We start from the raw sequence: 14,816 nt of genomic DNA on the forward strand, positions 1-14,816 counted from the left end.
AAACGCTAAGCTGCACACTGACATGCCAGGAATGTCAAATTTGCAGTTTTTTCCTGTTTCATCACTCCTAATTGAAAGCATGTTGCTGGCAAATGGCAGCAGCGATGGCTGACTCTAAGCACTACAATAGGAACCAGGCTGAGGCCAGGCCTCCAGGGAGCCTGTGAAACGCTTGTTTATTCACAGCAATCTACGTCCCACAAGAGAAGACAGCTGTTATTACTATTTCATCCCTCTGACCAGCATTCCTGCGCACAAAGTCATCCTCACCTCTTGCATAGCACATCATAATCTCTGGGGTATCCTATTCTGTTCTGGCTACCTGCCACTTGACATCCACCATTTTTTCTCTCAACTCCATTTTTATAGCACTATTCTCTCACTCCCTCAGTGTCATGTGCTGTTCATTCCTGCTCATTTTTTACTCATCATTACAATCTAGGCACAGTTTGAATGCTTTTACAGCACTCTTTGTTACATAACAAGTGGATGGGTTACTAATTTCATGAAAATTTGACCCTGGTCATCAACATATAAAAGTGATTCACCCAGCAGTGGGGACATTATAAAACAGAGACTGTCATTTTAGTAACAATAAAACATATTTTGGCAGGTAACCTAAAAATGTTTTTCATGTGACGTCTAAATTAACTGGTTTTATTCAAGTCAATATTATTATTTAAAATGACTACAACAAACTGATTACATTATTTCTACCAGATCTGACCCTTTAAAAGTAACCATGTATAAACTAAAATAAATAACTGCACAGTTAATTACAGTTACAGTTACGATTTTAAAGTGTAGAGCTTATCCTTTAGATATTTCCATATGTAGTTGGCCATATTTTTCCTTTTCTATCCTTTACCCTAAATTGATGCCCCCGACCATCACCACCACACATGTTCTCTTTATTGCAAAATCCAGTGTGTGCATTCTTGAGTTTGTGAAGAAATGTATTATGTACAGATCAAATGAACATGCATTACAGTATTGCAAATAAAATCCCACAAAGTGTTTGTCATCAAAATTTAATACTGATATGTTTTACATTTTTTCTGAACTGCATTGTTTTTTCAGTAAATGTAGCATGCCCACTTACCATCCACATAGAATGGAATTCTCATGGTCCGGTTCCCAAGTTCATTCCTGGCTGTACAAGAGTAGACCCCGGACACATTAGCTGCTTTCACCACCAGGGTGCCTATAGTCTATGGGGGTGAACAAAGAACGTATACCTTAGGAATGTTAAAGGGTTAGCTCACCCAAAAATGAAGATTTTCCCAACATTTACTCACACTCATGCCATCCCAGATGTGTATGACTTTCTTTCTTCTGCTGAATAAAAACAAAGATTTTTGGAAGAATATTTCAGCTCTGTAGGTCCATACAATGCAAGTGACCATTACTTTGAAACCAAAAATTTGAAGCTCAAAAAAGCACATAAAGGCAGCATAAAAGTAATATGCATAAAACTCCAGTGGTTAAATCTATATACTCAGACATATTATAGGTGTGGGTGAGAAACAGATCAATATATAAAGTAATTTTTGTCTTTGTGTCACCTTGGACTTACACTGACACCTAGCAGCTTGGATGCAGCATCATTTAAAATCAATAGTTTTCAGTTTCAGACGTCATTGTAGAAATTTAGTATTCACAGTCAGCCATGATTACTTTAATCAATGAGTGAAAGTGTCAAATAACAGGACGGTTACTGAGAAGCGAGTCGTATTTGGCTGGTCATGTGATTCTAACATGGCAGCCCCAATGTGCGGACTCTTTTCGTGTAGAATAAAACAGCTTTTATAAGGTTACTAAAATGACTGGAGTCTTCATTTTAATGCGAGTCTTCATGATTTCCTACATATAGTGCAAAATTACAATTCATGTCTTTAAGAGTTAAACTTTTTTAATGAGGAAATAATTACTGAGTGCACCTTTAAGTCCTTTTTTACAATAAATTCTCCTCCCTGCCCAGTAGGTGATGATATGCACAAATATTGTGAATCACCCCAAAAAAAAAAAAAGAATGACAAAGTGGAGATTGATAGTAAAAAAGGAATTAAATATTGATCTGTTTCTCACCCACACCTATCATACCGCTTCTGAAGATATGAATTTAACCACTGGAGTCTTTACTTTAATGCTACCTTTATGTGCTTTTTGGAACTTCAAAGTTCTGGTCAGCATTAACTTGCATTGTGAGGACCAACAGAGCTGAAATATTCTTCTAAAAATCTTTTTTGTGTTCAGCAGAAGAAAGTCATACATCTGGGATGGCATATGGGTGAGTAAATGATGAGAGAATTTTCATTTTTGACTGAACTAAACCTTTAATGTTTCAGTAGACTATCACAATAAAATCTTTCAACAGGATGGAACAGTTTAACATAATATCATGTATTACAGCAATGACAATCAATGACATCTACCCATCAAACTTTGATCCATTTATTTCCTATGAGTAGGTGGGTCACAGGGGTAATTTACAACTAGCCCTTTTTGTTACATCCCTCAGCCTTTCACTTTTGTAGTTGGCTACATCTGTAGTTTAGAAGCCAAAAATGCCACTGAGAGCACAAAACAGAAGGCGTACCTGTGTTCCATGTCATTTCCACATTTAAAATGCCAGGCATGATATTGTAACCATTCAAGTGGAACTCAATAATAGCCTAAGTAGACATAATGATACAAATTTTTGGCAAATGTCCAGATTCCGGAGTGCTGTTTTCTGTTTAAAACGACATCTGTATTCTTGGCCATCCCATCAAAGCTACGAAATGCTCTGGGTGTATTATGTTGGAGCAATATACCCATTTTTCAGTTTACTTCCTGGGGTTCACAGATTGTTTATAAACCTTATTTGAAAAGTAAGAAGCGCAGCTTTGGCTCAGAACAACAGGCATTTTCATTGTTTGCTGGCATGGAACAGTCATATTTTTGCTAAGGTTAGGATTTCTTCCATACATATGCTGTTGGACAGACAGAAATGAGTTGTGGAGCTCATTTACTGTAAATCTGTAGACCTGTTGCATGTCGTTGTTTAGTCTGAAATGCAGATTATTTTTAATGCCACATTGCTCTAAAATATACACAAGAAACAGGATTAAAAAGATGAGCATAGAGCCCTGATTTTACAATTTCTCTGATTCTGATTCCAAAGGCTTGGCTCCTTAGGTGATGACCAAGTCAAAAATTCTGAGTGACATTACTTTCTCTTTAAACTGCTGTGACCGGCCCCATCACCACTCTTTCTCCTTCTGTGGTTACAAGGCACCGTCTGAGATGGGCTCTTACCAGCCTGTTATTCACAGTGCTGGGAAATTTTTATGAGGTGACAGAAAGGAATTCACTCTAAACAAATCCCACCCTTTTAAATCAGGCCTTGTTATCATTGACCACTGTGCTTCACTCCTGCAAAGCATCATCGTTTTAGCCACAAGAGCTCGTAAATACATGATTCGTTTTTAATGATGTTTCTGCTGTGAGAATATACTGCCTCACATGAACAGAGAAAAATGAACGTAAATCTTTGCCATAAGAACATACAGATTTCTACATAACGCAAATAGATTATGTTTTTGGTAATGGCTAATGACCTTTCACAGCTTATACCTGCTGGTTTGCATTTGCCAGTGATACTCTTAATGCAGTTGAACGCATGCCTTCCTTTGACCCAGTGTGTTACAGAGCAGCCCTAAGTACGGTCACACAAAAGATCAAGTGTAGAGGAATGCGACAAATGAAAAGCTGTGCTTCATTAAGTTTTGGGTGAATGGTTTTGGTAACAAGGCCTCCTGGGATGTTTACTGTAATAATATCTACAGTTCAGTGTATAATTTGGCAGCACAAGCACATGGGAGCAATCACCACCCATGACAGAGAGTGACAGACATAGTAGCTCTGACTAAGCAAACAACTACAGAGATTGTAGCAGTCTGGATTCATCCTTATAATTATAATTAATAATTATATTTATTTTTCACACATTATACATTTGCACATATACAGTGAAATTCTTTTTTTCACATATCCCAGCTAAGCTGGGGTCAGAGTGCAGGGTCAGCAATGATACAGCACCCCTGGAGCAGATAGGGTCAAGGGCCTTGCTCAAGGGCCCAACAGTGGATTCTTGGCAGTGCTGGGGCTTGACCCCCCAACCTACTGATCAGTAACCCAGAGCCTTAACCGCTGAGCCACCTCTGCCCCTGCAGTTGACTCTGCTGTGTTCCCACTGCTCTTTATGATTTCATTAATCATTTTCAAGTGTTGTCAATACATCCGAGAGACCAGAGTGACTGTGACTTACATATGTCACATTTGAAGTCATCTTATTAAAACAGGCCTGAAACAATCAACATTCAGTGCATGAATAGCCCTGAGAGAAAGTTCATGTTTATGAGGACTTATGGCTACGCAGTAAGATGAACTGATATATCAGTATAAACTCTGTCCTGGGGCACCATTCATTCAAAGCAGCAGCTGCCCTGTTTACTGGCCTCTGCTCTCCACTGAAGGTGACTGAAGCGTGATATCATATACAGCCGAGCTAAAAAAGTGTCGGCTATTAGTTCCATGCGACGTGTGCAAGAACACACACAGTCACTCACACATGCACTCACAAATCCACTAGTAATTTAGCCAAAAAGACTACTGTGGCAGATTCTACTGTTTGGAAATACAATGTACATTGTTGCTTTTCAGTGGTTCTTGTTATATATTTCTTAAAATGTTTTACAGAAAGCCAATTTGGAGATTTTCAATAGACTTTATGAGTTTCAAATAGAACACAGATGTAAACAATGCATCAGATTACCCCCTTTTCACTGTATTCTTAATCAGTGCTTTTCAATGAACTCATATTTTGAAGTAATTTATTTTTACCCAAAATAAGGCAGACACACTCATTACTTTTAAAAGATGATCATTTCTGCCAGTCTAAGCATTATATAAACACTTCAGTTTTAGGAATTGGAATTTCTGTCATCTAAACCCAATGAAATTAATTACAATTAATTATTCCATGTAAATTCAGACCTTTTTAGTGATTTAAAGGCGACACCTACAAACCTTTGTAACACTTTACAATAAGGTTCAATTTTATAACATTAGTAAACAACATTAGTTAAAATGAACTAACAATAAACAATACTTTTACAGCATTATTTAATCTTGGTTATTGTTAATTTCAATATATAGTAATACATTTTTAAAAACAAAAGTTGTATATGATAACATTAGTTAATGCACTATGAACTATAACATAAACTAACAATGAACAATAGTATTTTTATTAAGTATTATACTTTGTAATTAAGTAACAAAGATTAATACATGCTGTAAAGATATATTGTTCATTGTTAGTTCATGATATCTAATGCATTAACTAATCTTAACTAATGGAAACTTATTGTAAAGTGTTACCCAAACCTTTACTAATAATGATAAAATTCCATAAAATACATACCTTGTTTTTACTCTTTAGCAGTCCGACCTTGCTGTTGATATCCTCAATCAGATTATGAGGATAAATCAGTGACTCGGTGCTGTTTCCAACAGGAAGTGGATCAGAGTAAAGTTTGCACCTATCAGACAAATGATACAGAAATTACAATTGTTGCTAGCCACTACTAAGGAATGATGTTTCTGATATGATAAAGCAGGATGTACACAAGGAAATACCAAAGCCATGCCATTTCAGTGAAAGCCCTCTAACTTCAGTGAGAAACAGAAAATAGTTCTTTCTTTTTTAAACATTTTTTATTAAATCTTACAATAATAAAGAAAAGCAAAACATATATACAGTATATGCAATCAACATTTAAACCCCACAACCCCCCGATTTAAACATTCTGGACACTTTTGTCCATACCGAGTGTAAATGCGAAATAACGGGGTGTAACTTAACTTCTCCGATAAGTTTGATAGAGAGGCTTTGCAATGGCGAAATAGGGGCAAGAACTTCCTGTTCAATACCAAACCAGGGAGGGGCTCTCTCAGGTGGAAGTGACCTATGAGCCAAATATCTGAGACTGAACACATAGTAATAAAACAAAATCTTGGGTAGGCCTAGCCCACCTTTGTCAATTGGCCTATGTAACTTATTAAAATGCAATCTGGGATGCTTACCATTCCAAATGAAGGACTTTGCTATGCTATCAAATTGCTTGAAATAAGAGAGGGTGACAGCTACAGGGAGAAATTGTAGCAGGTAGTTAAATTCTGGAATACAATTCATTTTAATAACATTAACCTTCTCAATCATCAATAAATGTAATGAAGCCCACCTGTCCACATCACTCGAAAACCTTTTTATTAAATGGTCAAAATTAACACTAACTAAATCAGACAAATTTGCTGGGAATAAAATCCCCAAATACTTAATGCACTGGAAGGCGCCCGGCTGGAAGGCCGTTACTGGACAGTACGCTGTCAGAGCCAAAGCTTCGGATTTAGACCAATTGACTTTGTATCCTGAGAACTTGGAAAAGGAATTAATGATTCTGTGGAGGCAAGGCATAGATCTAGTATGGTCAGAGACAAACAATAAAACATTATCTGCGTAAAGCAGAAGTTTAGGCACCACGTCTCCCGCCACCACCCCTGGAAAATCCTCCTCCTTTCTAATCGCAGCTGCTAATTGTTCCAGGGCAAGTCAGAACAATAATGGGGAAAGAGGGCAACCCTGCCGAGTGCCCCTATCCAGAGTAAAATAATCTGAAATTAATCCATTTGTTTGTACCACTGCTACAGGTGTCTATAAAGCAACTTAATCCAACCAACAAATGTACTCCAGAACCCATACATTTCCAAAATCTTAAAAAGATAATCCCATTCTACCATATCAAATGCCTTTTCGGCGTCAAGTGAGATGGTAGCGACCGGAGACTGGTCATTTGCCACTGACCAGATGATATTGATGAAACGCCTAATGTTACCAGAAGAGCTACGGCCCCGAATAAAACCCACCTGATCTATCTGTATAAGAGATGTCATAACTTTACTTAATCGGTTAGCCAAAAGTTTTGACAAAATTTTTACATCTAGCTGGATCAGGGAAATTGGATGGTAACTCTTACACTCAGTTGGATCTTTGTCCTTTTTAAGAATCAGACTGATCCTGGCTTGTGTCATGGTTGGGGGAAGCTTTCCATTCTTTAATGATTCCGTATAAATTCTAACAAAAGTGGAGCCAGTTCTGCATAAGATAAAAAATTCAGCAGCACAACCATCTGGCCTTGGAGCCATGCCTGTAGGTAAGTACTTAATTACCTCGTCAAGCTCCTCCAAGGTTAACTAAGAATCAAGATAATTTTTTTTGCTAGGTCATCAATTTAGGGAGTTCTAATGGTTCCACAAAATTTCTAATATCTTCATCAGTAGACGAAGACGTGGAACTATAATGATCAAGATAATACAGGTTTAAACACTTTAAAGGCATTATTAATATCAATGACCGAGGTAAATATTTCACCACCAGCAGATTTTACTGAAGGAATGGTAGAAAAAGACTCTCTCTGCTTTATATATCTAGACAAAAGCTTCCCTGCTTTGTCCCCCGACTCAAAGTATGACTGTCTTGCCCTGAATAACCAAAACTCCACTTTCCACGACAAAATAATATTTACATTTATGCAGACGCTTTTATCCAAAGCGACTTACAGTGCCCTTATTACAGGGACAATCCCCCTGGAGCAACCTGGAGTTAAGTGCCTTGCTCAAGGACACAATGGTGGTGGCTGTGGGGATTGAACCAACAACCTTTTGCTTACCTGTTCAGTGCTTTAGTCCACTATGCCACCACCACTCCACTGTAATATTATATCTGTATTTCAATCGTGTCAATTCTCTGAGGCCGTCAGATGACATTCAGCGCTTCAGCTCTGCCTCTGCACTTTTAATATTCCCATCCAACTCCACAAGTTCTTGCTTTGGATTTTTTGATGAATGAGGCATACTGTATGATCCGATCCCTATGAACCGCCTTAAGTGCCTCCCAAGCCACACCCATAGAAGATACTGAAGACCAGTTGGTCTCCATATAAACATTGGTTTCAGTCTTTAACATTTGTTGGAAATCAGGATTTTCCACACCAGGGCGTGATCTGAGACTAAGATGTTTCCAGTTGTGCAATCCACTACAGATGAAATGAGGGACTTAAATATAAAAAAAAAAACTCTATCTATTCTAGAGTAAATCTCTGGACTGATGAAAATTTTTTATAGTCCCTCCCAGATGGGTTCAAAAGTCTCCAAATATCTGTAAGACCAAGATTTTTACACATCCTATGAAGCATCAATGTTGCTCTAGGGGGCTTGCACACTTTTGCTTCACTATGATCAAGGACTGAGTCCATCAAAAGATTAAAGTCTCCTCCCAATATTATATCATAAGGGGTGCCAGCGGCTTGCAACATCCCTTCGAGATCAATAAAAAAGTTAGATCAACGTTAGGTGCATAAATATTAGCCAAAACCAACCTTTGCCCCCAAATTTCTGCTAAAACAATAATGACTCTTCCTAATTTATCTTTAATCTGTTTGAGACATTTGAATTGTAGATGTTTACTTATCAATGTAATGACCCTGCTCTTACTTGAGCCAGCACTAAAGAAAACATGTCCACCCCATATCGTCCCAAATTTTTCAGCTTCCGGTGGGGAAAGATGTGTTTCTTGAAGAAACACTATATCACATTTCTTACGCTTAAGAAAATAAATAACCTTCCTTCTTTTTATGGGGTGCCCCAACCCATTCACATTCCACATGGAGAAAGATAATCCACTCATATTAACATTTGACATTTTGATATAATAGAAAAAATAAATTGTGTGTCAAAAATAAGATTATACAGACCACATTCCAACATTAGTGCAACAATCAAACCCCAAACCAAACAAACAGAAAAAAAAAACGTGCGCATTAACCCTGCGAATGACAGCGTCAACTGGCGTCAATCCCTCTAAATTCAAAAGGTCCATGTACGCCTACGAGAGCCCCCGCGACAACTTTGCCATCGGATTGCGCTTCTGCACAAATTTTGTAAGGCAAAATTACATAACAGAAAATACTTTGTAAAACAAACCCCAGCCAATAGGCAGAATAAACACAAAGAATGTGTAGATTCATTCACAGAACTGTCTCGAAGGTGTGATCCTCCACAGAAAAATTCCAACCGATATAAAGCCATTCAGTTTGCTCGGACAGACAAACAAGTGTTCAGTGAGCTGGCTGTTTATGAGTGCAGCAGATGACGTAATCATTCCAATGTCCCGCAAAAATACTCCACAAAACAAACTCCAGCCAACAGGAGGCATAAGCACAAGGAACGAACAGATTCATCCACAACTGTCCCGAAGCAGTGTTATTCCACAAAACAAACTCAAGCCGCTAGGCGGAACCAGCACAAAAAGAAACAAAACAGGCGTCCCGGTTCCTCGGATGGTCAAGAGTCAAATTCACTCGGAGGCCACATAAAAAAAAATACACCATGACTTACTCAGTCCGTGAACTTTATAAAAGACATCCTTTGTGTGCATGTAGATATTTTGCGGCCATCCCCAGCATCCACTCTCAATCGGGCCGGGAACCCCAATGCAAATGCTTCTTGAAGGAGAAGTGATATTCCACAAAACAAACTCCAGCCGCTAGGCGGAACCAACTCAAACAGAAACAAAAATGGCACCCAGCTTCCTCAGACTGTCGAGTGTACATTCAGCGAGTCAATCCACTCACATGAGAAACACCAAATGGCTTACTCACTCCAGTGTATTTATGAAGGACAGTGCTTGCTTGAAATACGTAAATACTTTGTGGCCAACCTTCGCATCTATTCTCAGTTTGGCCGGAAACATCAGTGCAAAAGCGATCTTCCATTGATACAAGAGTTTCTTACACTCCTTGAATCGATCGCATTTCTCTCTTGTCGAATTTGCAAAGTCCTGTGAACAAGAAAATATTGTGATTCTTCCAAGAAAGTTTTTTTTCTTTTGCTCCTCGCCTCGCGCAACACGAGATCTTTATTGGATGATCTCAGAAATTTGGCCAGAATTGATCAGGGCCTGTCTCCCTCAGCAGATCTGCGAGTCGGGACTCTATGAGCTCGCTCGATTTCCAGCTTATGGCCAGACTCAGGAATTTCACCATATCTCTGCCTTCTTCATGCTCAGGAATTCCAACAATCCGTACGTTATTTCTTTGGCTCCTATTTTCGAGATTTTCCAGTTTTTCCAAAATGTTTTCCAAGTCTATTTTGGTCACAAGCGGATTAGCGGATAATTCCCTTTCCGATGACTCCAGATAATCGATCTGTTTCTCAACATCTGCCACTCTTGTAACCAACTCAGAATTTTGTTTCCATTGCCGTAATCGATCGACGCATTACAGCAAGATCCTCCAAGTCAGCAACAACCTTCATCAGCATCACAAACATGTTGGACAGTTGACGCTGGATTTCTTCTCCCGCCACGCCATCCAAATCGAGTCCCGCCAGTCCGCAGGCCCGTCAGAGGTTTCAGCTTGAGCATGTAAGTGTCTTTTAATGTCTCCAGAGTCTGAGGATTTTGACTTCTTTGCCATGTTTACCTCAAAGAACAAATATGTAACTGAGTGTATCGAATCTCACCAGATTATAACATGAAAATAATAAAAAACTAGCAAAGTGTGCAGAGCTCGTCACTCACACGTCTGCTCCTCGCATGGCGTCACGTGACCTTCTCGAAAATAGTTCTTTCTTTAACGATAATAGGAAACTGTTGGGAAAATTAACCCTTTTAGCCAATGTCTTTCAGATATATTTATCTTTCGCCATTGACCGAAAGCTTTCATTGACCTTGATAAATGTCTGTTTTTTCTGCATTTGAGCAGCATGTACTATGTCATGTGTTTCATGCCTAGAAGCCACTGGAGACTGAAGTCTTGTTTTGCATCACTTTGAGAGGAGCAACAATCAGATTAATGAGCGTGGAGGTCAGAGAGGAAACAGCACCATGACAGGAAGGGCTGAGTCATGCATCGCTGTCTAAAGGAAACACCCCCACTCTCTGGCCGGCTGAGATAAGGCTGATCCCAGACCTACACGGTCAACAAGGGACAACTGATAACTTCTCACCACCCCTTGATTAAGAAGACCTCTGAGAGCTCACCTTCATGGGGATGAAGAGCACCTCCAGTGTCTATCACATAATTTCTTAACACCGGACCTTTCCAACAAACACTCATGATTTTATGAACATGATGCATTCTACCTGCAGAAGTGTGCCACCTCAGATTTTTGAGTCAAGTGGATATTATATGCAAATAAAAAAACATTCAAAAAAATTATTATCCTTGATAATTAAATTAGTAAGTATTCTTTCATCATCTACCCACCGGCACCCTCATGTTGCACGAAACCTGTATTAATTTTTTCACTTTTTTTTTAAATATCAAAATATTAAAATAAATATTCTTTTACATACAATGAAGAGTATGTTGATCACTGGCTGTCATGTGCAGTTGAAATTTTGCTTGGTTTATAAAATCTGAAAATGTTTTCAATGTTAAAATTATTTCTTGTATCCCACAACCAATGCTGTGCAAACTGTTTTAAAAACAGTGATTATTTTTGCAATTACTTTTGGTGATGGTAGTGGCACAAAAATTACACACTTTAGATTAAATTTTTTTGGTATAAGGTCAGGATTTGTATTTGGATCCCTTTAGTAGCTATTTGAAAACTGCACCACTAAACGAACATGTCTTATTGTACATATATTCAATAAATTACAAAGTTGTTACATTTTTTTTGTTTGTTTGTTTTTTCTAATTTGTCTAAGGCATCAAATGAGCCAGGACAGCCAACAACTAATTCCTTCTGCTTTGGTGAAATAAAGCAGGAATGTATTTTTAATTTTCCTCCAACTAGGGCATTGCGATTACCCTACAATGTACCTCCCTCATTAGCTGTTGAAAATCTGCTCCTCTCACCATCTATATCATGACCTGTCATGTTTTCAGCCATTGCTGATTATATTCGAATAAGCCAAAGTGGTACTTTGGCACTGTGGTACATAGCCCAGAGTACTTTTGTCGCAAATTTGGCAAGCAGCAATCTTTGATAAATAATTATTCACAATTACAAGAAACTCTTGTCATGTCACACCAAAGCTAAGTGGACATCCATTGCATTCATAAAGGTTCACTAAGAGGCTGGCATTTACACTGGGACACAGTTGCTTTCAGAACAATGCAAGCTTGTGGAATGAGACCAGTAAATCCTCCTCACATTTACAGAGCCAATGACTGGGGAATGTAGCACTGGGGCTGTTTTTCAACAATAAGCATACTTTATTTTGAACTGATGTCAAGGAAACGGATGCAGTTCATTTGAATAATGTGAGCTGTGGGTAAAGACCAGCATTCATCATAAATGTTAACACCTCAGCAAGAGAAGAGATCTAGCAAAATGTGAATAGCATGGATATGTTGGTAAACCAGCTAGACCAGCATGAAACCAGCATTACCAGCAAAAAATGGCCTGGACCAGTAAGGAAATTCACAGTGGCCTAATATAGTCTTTTCAGCAGGGTAATCAGAAGACCTGTTGATTCAATGCAAATCTGAATCTAAATTAGGAACAAAAATCAGTAAAATGTTGTGCAACTTTTGACTTACTCTGTATGCTCAGGGCTGGGGTCACACGGCTGCCAAAACCAGGTAATGACTGGCATGGGGATCCCAAATGCAGTGCAGGTGAGCTTGTGATTCTGGCCATATCTGTAAGTTTGGGGGCCCACTGGAGCCACTTCTTCCTCAGAAATCTTTGGCTTTACTGTGTAGATATCAATATACAGCACATCAATTATTTAAAAAATCAATACCAGAAAATGTTTTAGCTCATTAGCAGATCATTGGCTAGCACTAAAAAACGTTCACCTTATTCCTCTAAACTGGAAGAGTATGAATATATAGGCATATACAAATTTTAATAGGAGAGAGAGAGAAAGAGAAACAATGGAGCAATTGTCCTTACTGAAGAGCATTTATGCACATGAAAGAGTAAAACAGCATATTTTGAAGATTTAGCATCAAATGGACTTCAAACATGTGTTGAATGATGCCTGAAATAGTTTCTTAATTGCAACCAGAAATCTCTCAATTCAGTTTCTGTTGTTTTTGACCCTGGTTGTACTTTGGGTCTAAAATGATGTCATGTTCTACAGGTCAGGATCAAGACAGAGAAGCATTGAAATAAATATTTTATATCTGCCCAGAAGAGGCAGTCATACAGTACTTGTATAAACTGAGGAATGGAAGGTTTCCAAGAAATTCAGGGAAAAACCTGGGCAGCACATGCCAGAGCATTTGCCAGAGATGAGCATATCATCTCTTCTACAAAAAATACTTTGATTTTTTCTTGGTGACTATAATGATGAACACAAGTCTATTAATTGAAAACATAATTACAAATGGACAAGTGAATTTGCTAAATAATTCTTTGGCTTCGCACTCTGGTCCAACACTACCTTAAAAAAATCATTACATTTTCTCTGAATTATCTTGACATTGTTATCTACAGTCTAAATTTTGAAGTGCAGAAAGTGAAAGTGAAATACTTAAGGGTTTAAAAAACATAAGATGTGCTGATTATTATGTGCAGTTCATACTGGTTTTATGTTTATACCTTTGACTTCTAGCCTGTAGCTGAGGTTTTTGTAGAGCCCCTTCTCTTGGTTTGACAATGCGATAGTGAAGATCCCAGCATCCTTCTGTCTTACTTCTTTAATGGTGAGGTGATAGCCCACTGTCTCATAGCATGTAAAATTTTCTGAAATGGCAACTCCATCTTTGTACCTGTTCAAATTGGCAGAAGAAAAAACATCATTTATTATTATAATACATACCCAGATTTGACATTGTACAAGTTGCCACTCAACACAGTACCAAGACTCCCAAACTGTAGCCTGTATTCAATGTAGTCTGGGTTGCATTTTCTTTTACCTTGTATAGTTGTGTTGATGGTTTTCAAGGATGAGGTCATGTCAGAAAACATGACCATATTGGCATCTGCCTAACTTGACTAGCTTCTACCTAAAGACAGATGGATCTGTGCCAAAACATGCCATTAAAACAAGAATTTGCGCCTTGGACATTAACAACAACGTTTTACAGTTTTTCTTTTTTCTTTTTTCAGTTTACTGTTTTTCTTTTATGTATTTATTTTTGCTATCCTCAATATACACTGGCGGCCAAAAGTTTGGAATAATGTACAGATTTTGCTCTTATGGAGAGATATTGGTACTTTTATTCACCAAAGTGGCATTCAACTGATCACAATCAGGACATTAATAATGTGAAAATGTACTATTACAATTTGAAAAAAATGTTCAGAACTTCTTAAACTACTTCAAAGAATTTTATCAAAAATCCATGTGCAGCAATGACAGCTTTGCAGATCCTTGGGATTCTAGCTGTCAGTTTGTCCAGATACTCAGGTGACATTTTACCCCACGCTTCCTGTAGCACTTGCCATAGATGTGGCTATCTTGTCGGGCACTTCTCACTCACCTTACAGTCTAGCTGATCCTACAAAAGCTCAATGTGGTTAAGATCCATAACACTCTTTTCCAATTATCTGTTGTCTGATGTCTGTGTTTCTTTGCCCACTCTAACCTTTTCTTTTTGTTTTTCTGTTTCAAAAGTGGCTTTTTCTTTGCAATTCTTCCCATAAGGCCTGCACCCCTGAGTCTTCTCTTTACTGTTGTACATGAAACTGGTGTTGAGCGGGTAGAGTTCAATGAAGCTGTCAGCTGAGGACGTGTGAGGCATCTATTT

General features: G+C 38.2%; 1 protein-coding gene across 1 annotated transcript in view; it reads right to left on the reverse strand.

The window, feature by feature from the left end:
* LOC127413267 (vascular endothelial growth factor receptor kdr-like) overlaps positions 1-14,816 on the reverse strand; it is a 90,405-nt gene that overhangs the window by 51,028 nt on the left and 24,561 nt on the right. The window contains exons 9-12 of the mRNA XM_051650248.1: positions 13,666-13,835; positions 12,657-12,813; positions 5,471-5,588; positions 1,103-1,211 (exon numbers count right to left, since the gene is read on the reverse strand). Coding sequence (XP_051506208.1) covers positions 1,103-1,211; positions 5,471-5,588; positions 12,657-12,813; positions 13,666-13,835 — 554 coding nt within the window. The remainder of the gene's footprint in view (positions 1-1,102; positions 1,212-5,470; positions 5,589-12,656; positions 12,814-13,665; positions 13,836-14,816) is intronic.

The sequence above is a fragment of the Myxocyprinus asiaticus genome, chromosome 22 (genome assembly GCF_019703515.2).
Source record: "Myxocyprinus asiaticus isolate MX2 ecotype Aquarium Trade chromosome 22, UBuf_Myxa_2, whole genome shotgun sequence".
Classification (NCBI taxonomy): Eukaryota; Metazoa; Chordata; class Actinopteri; order Cypriniformes; family Catostomidae; genus Myxocyprinus; species Myxocyprinus asiaticus.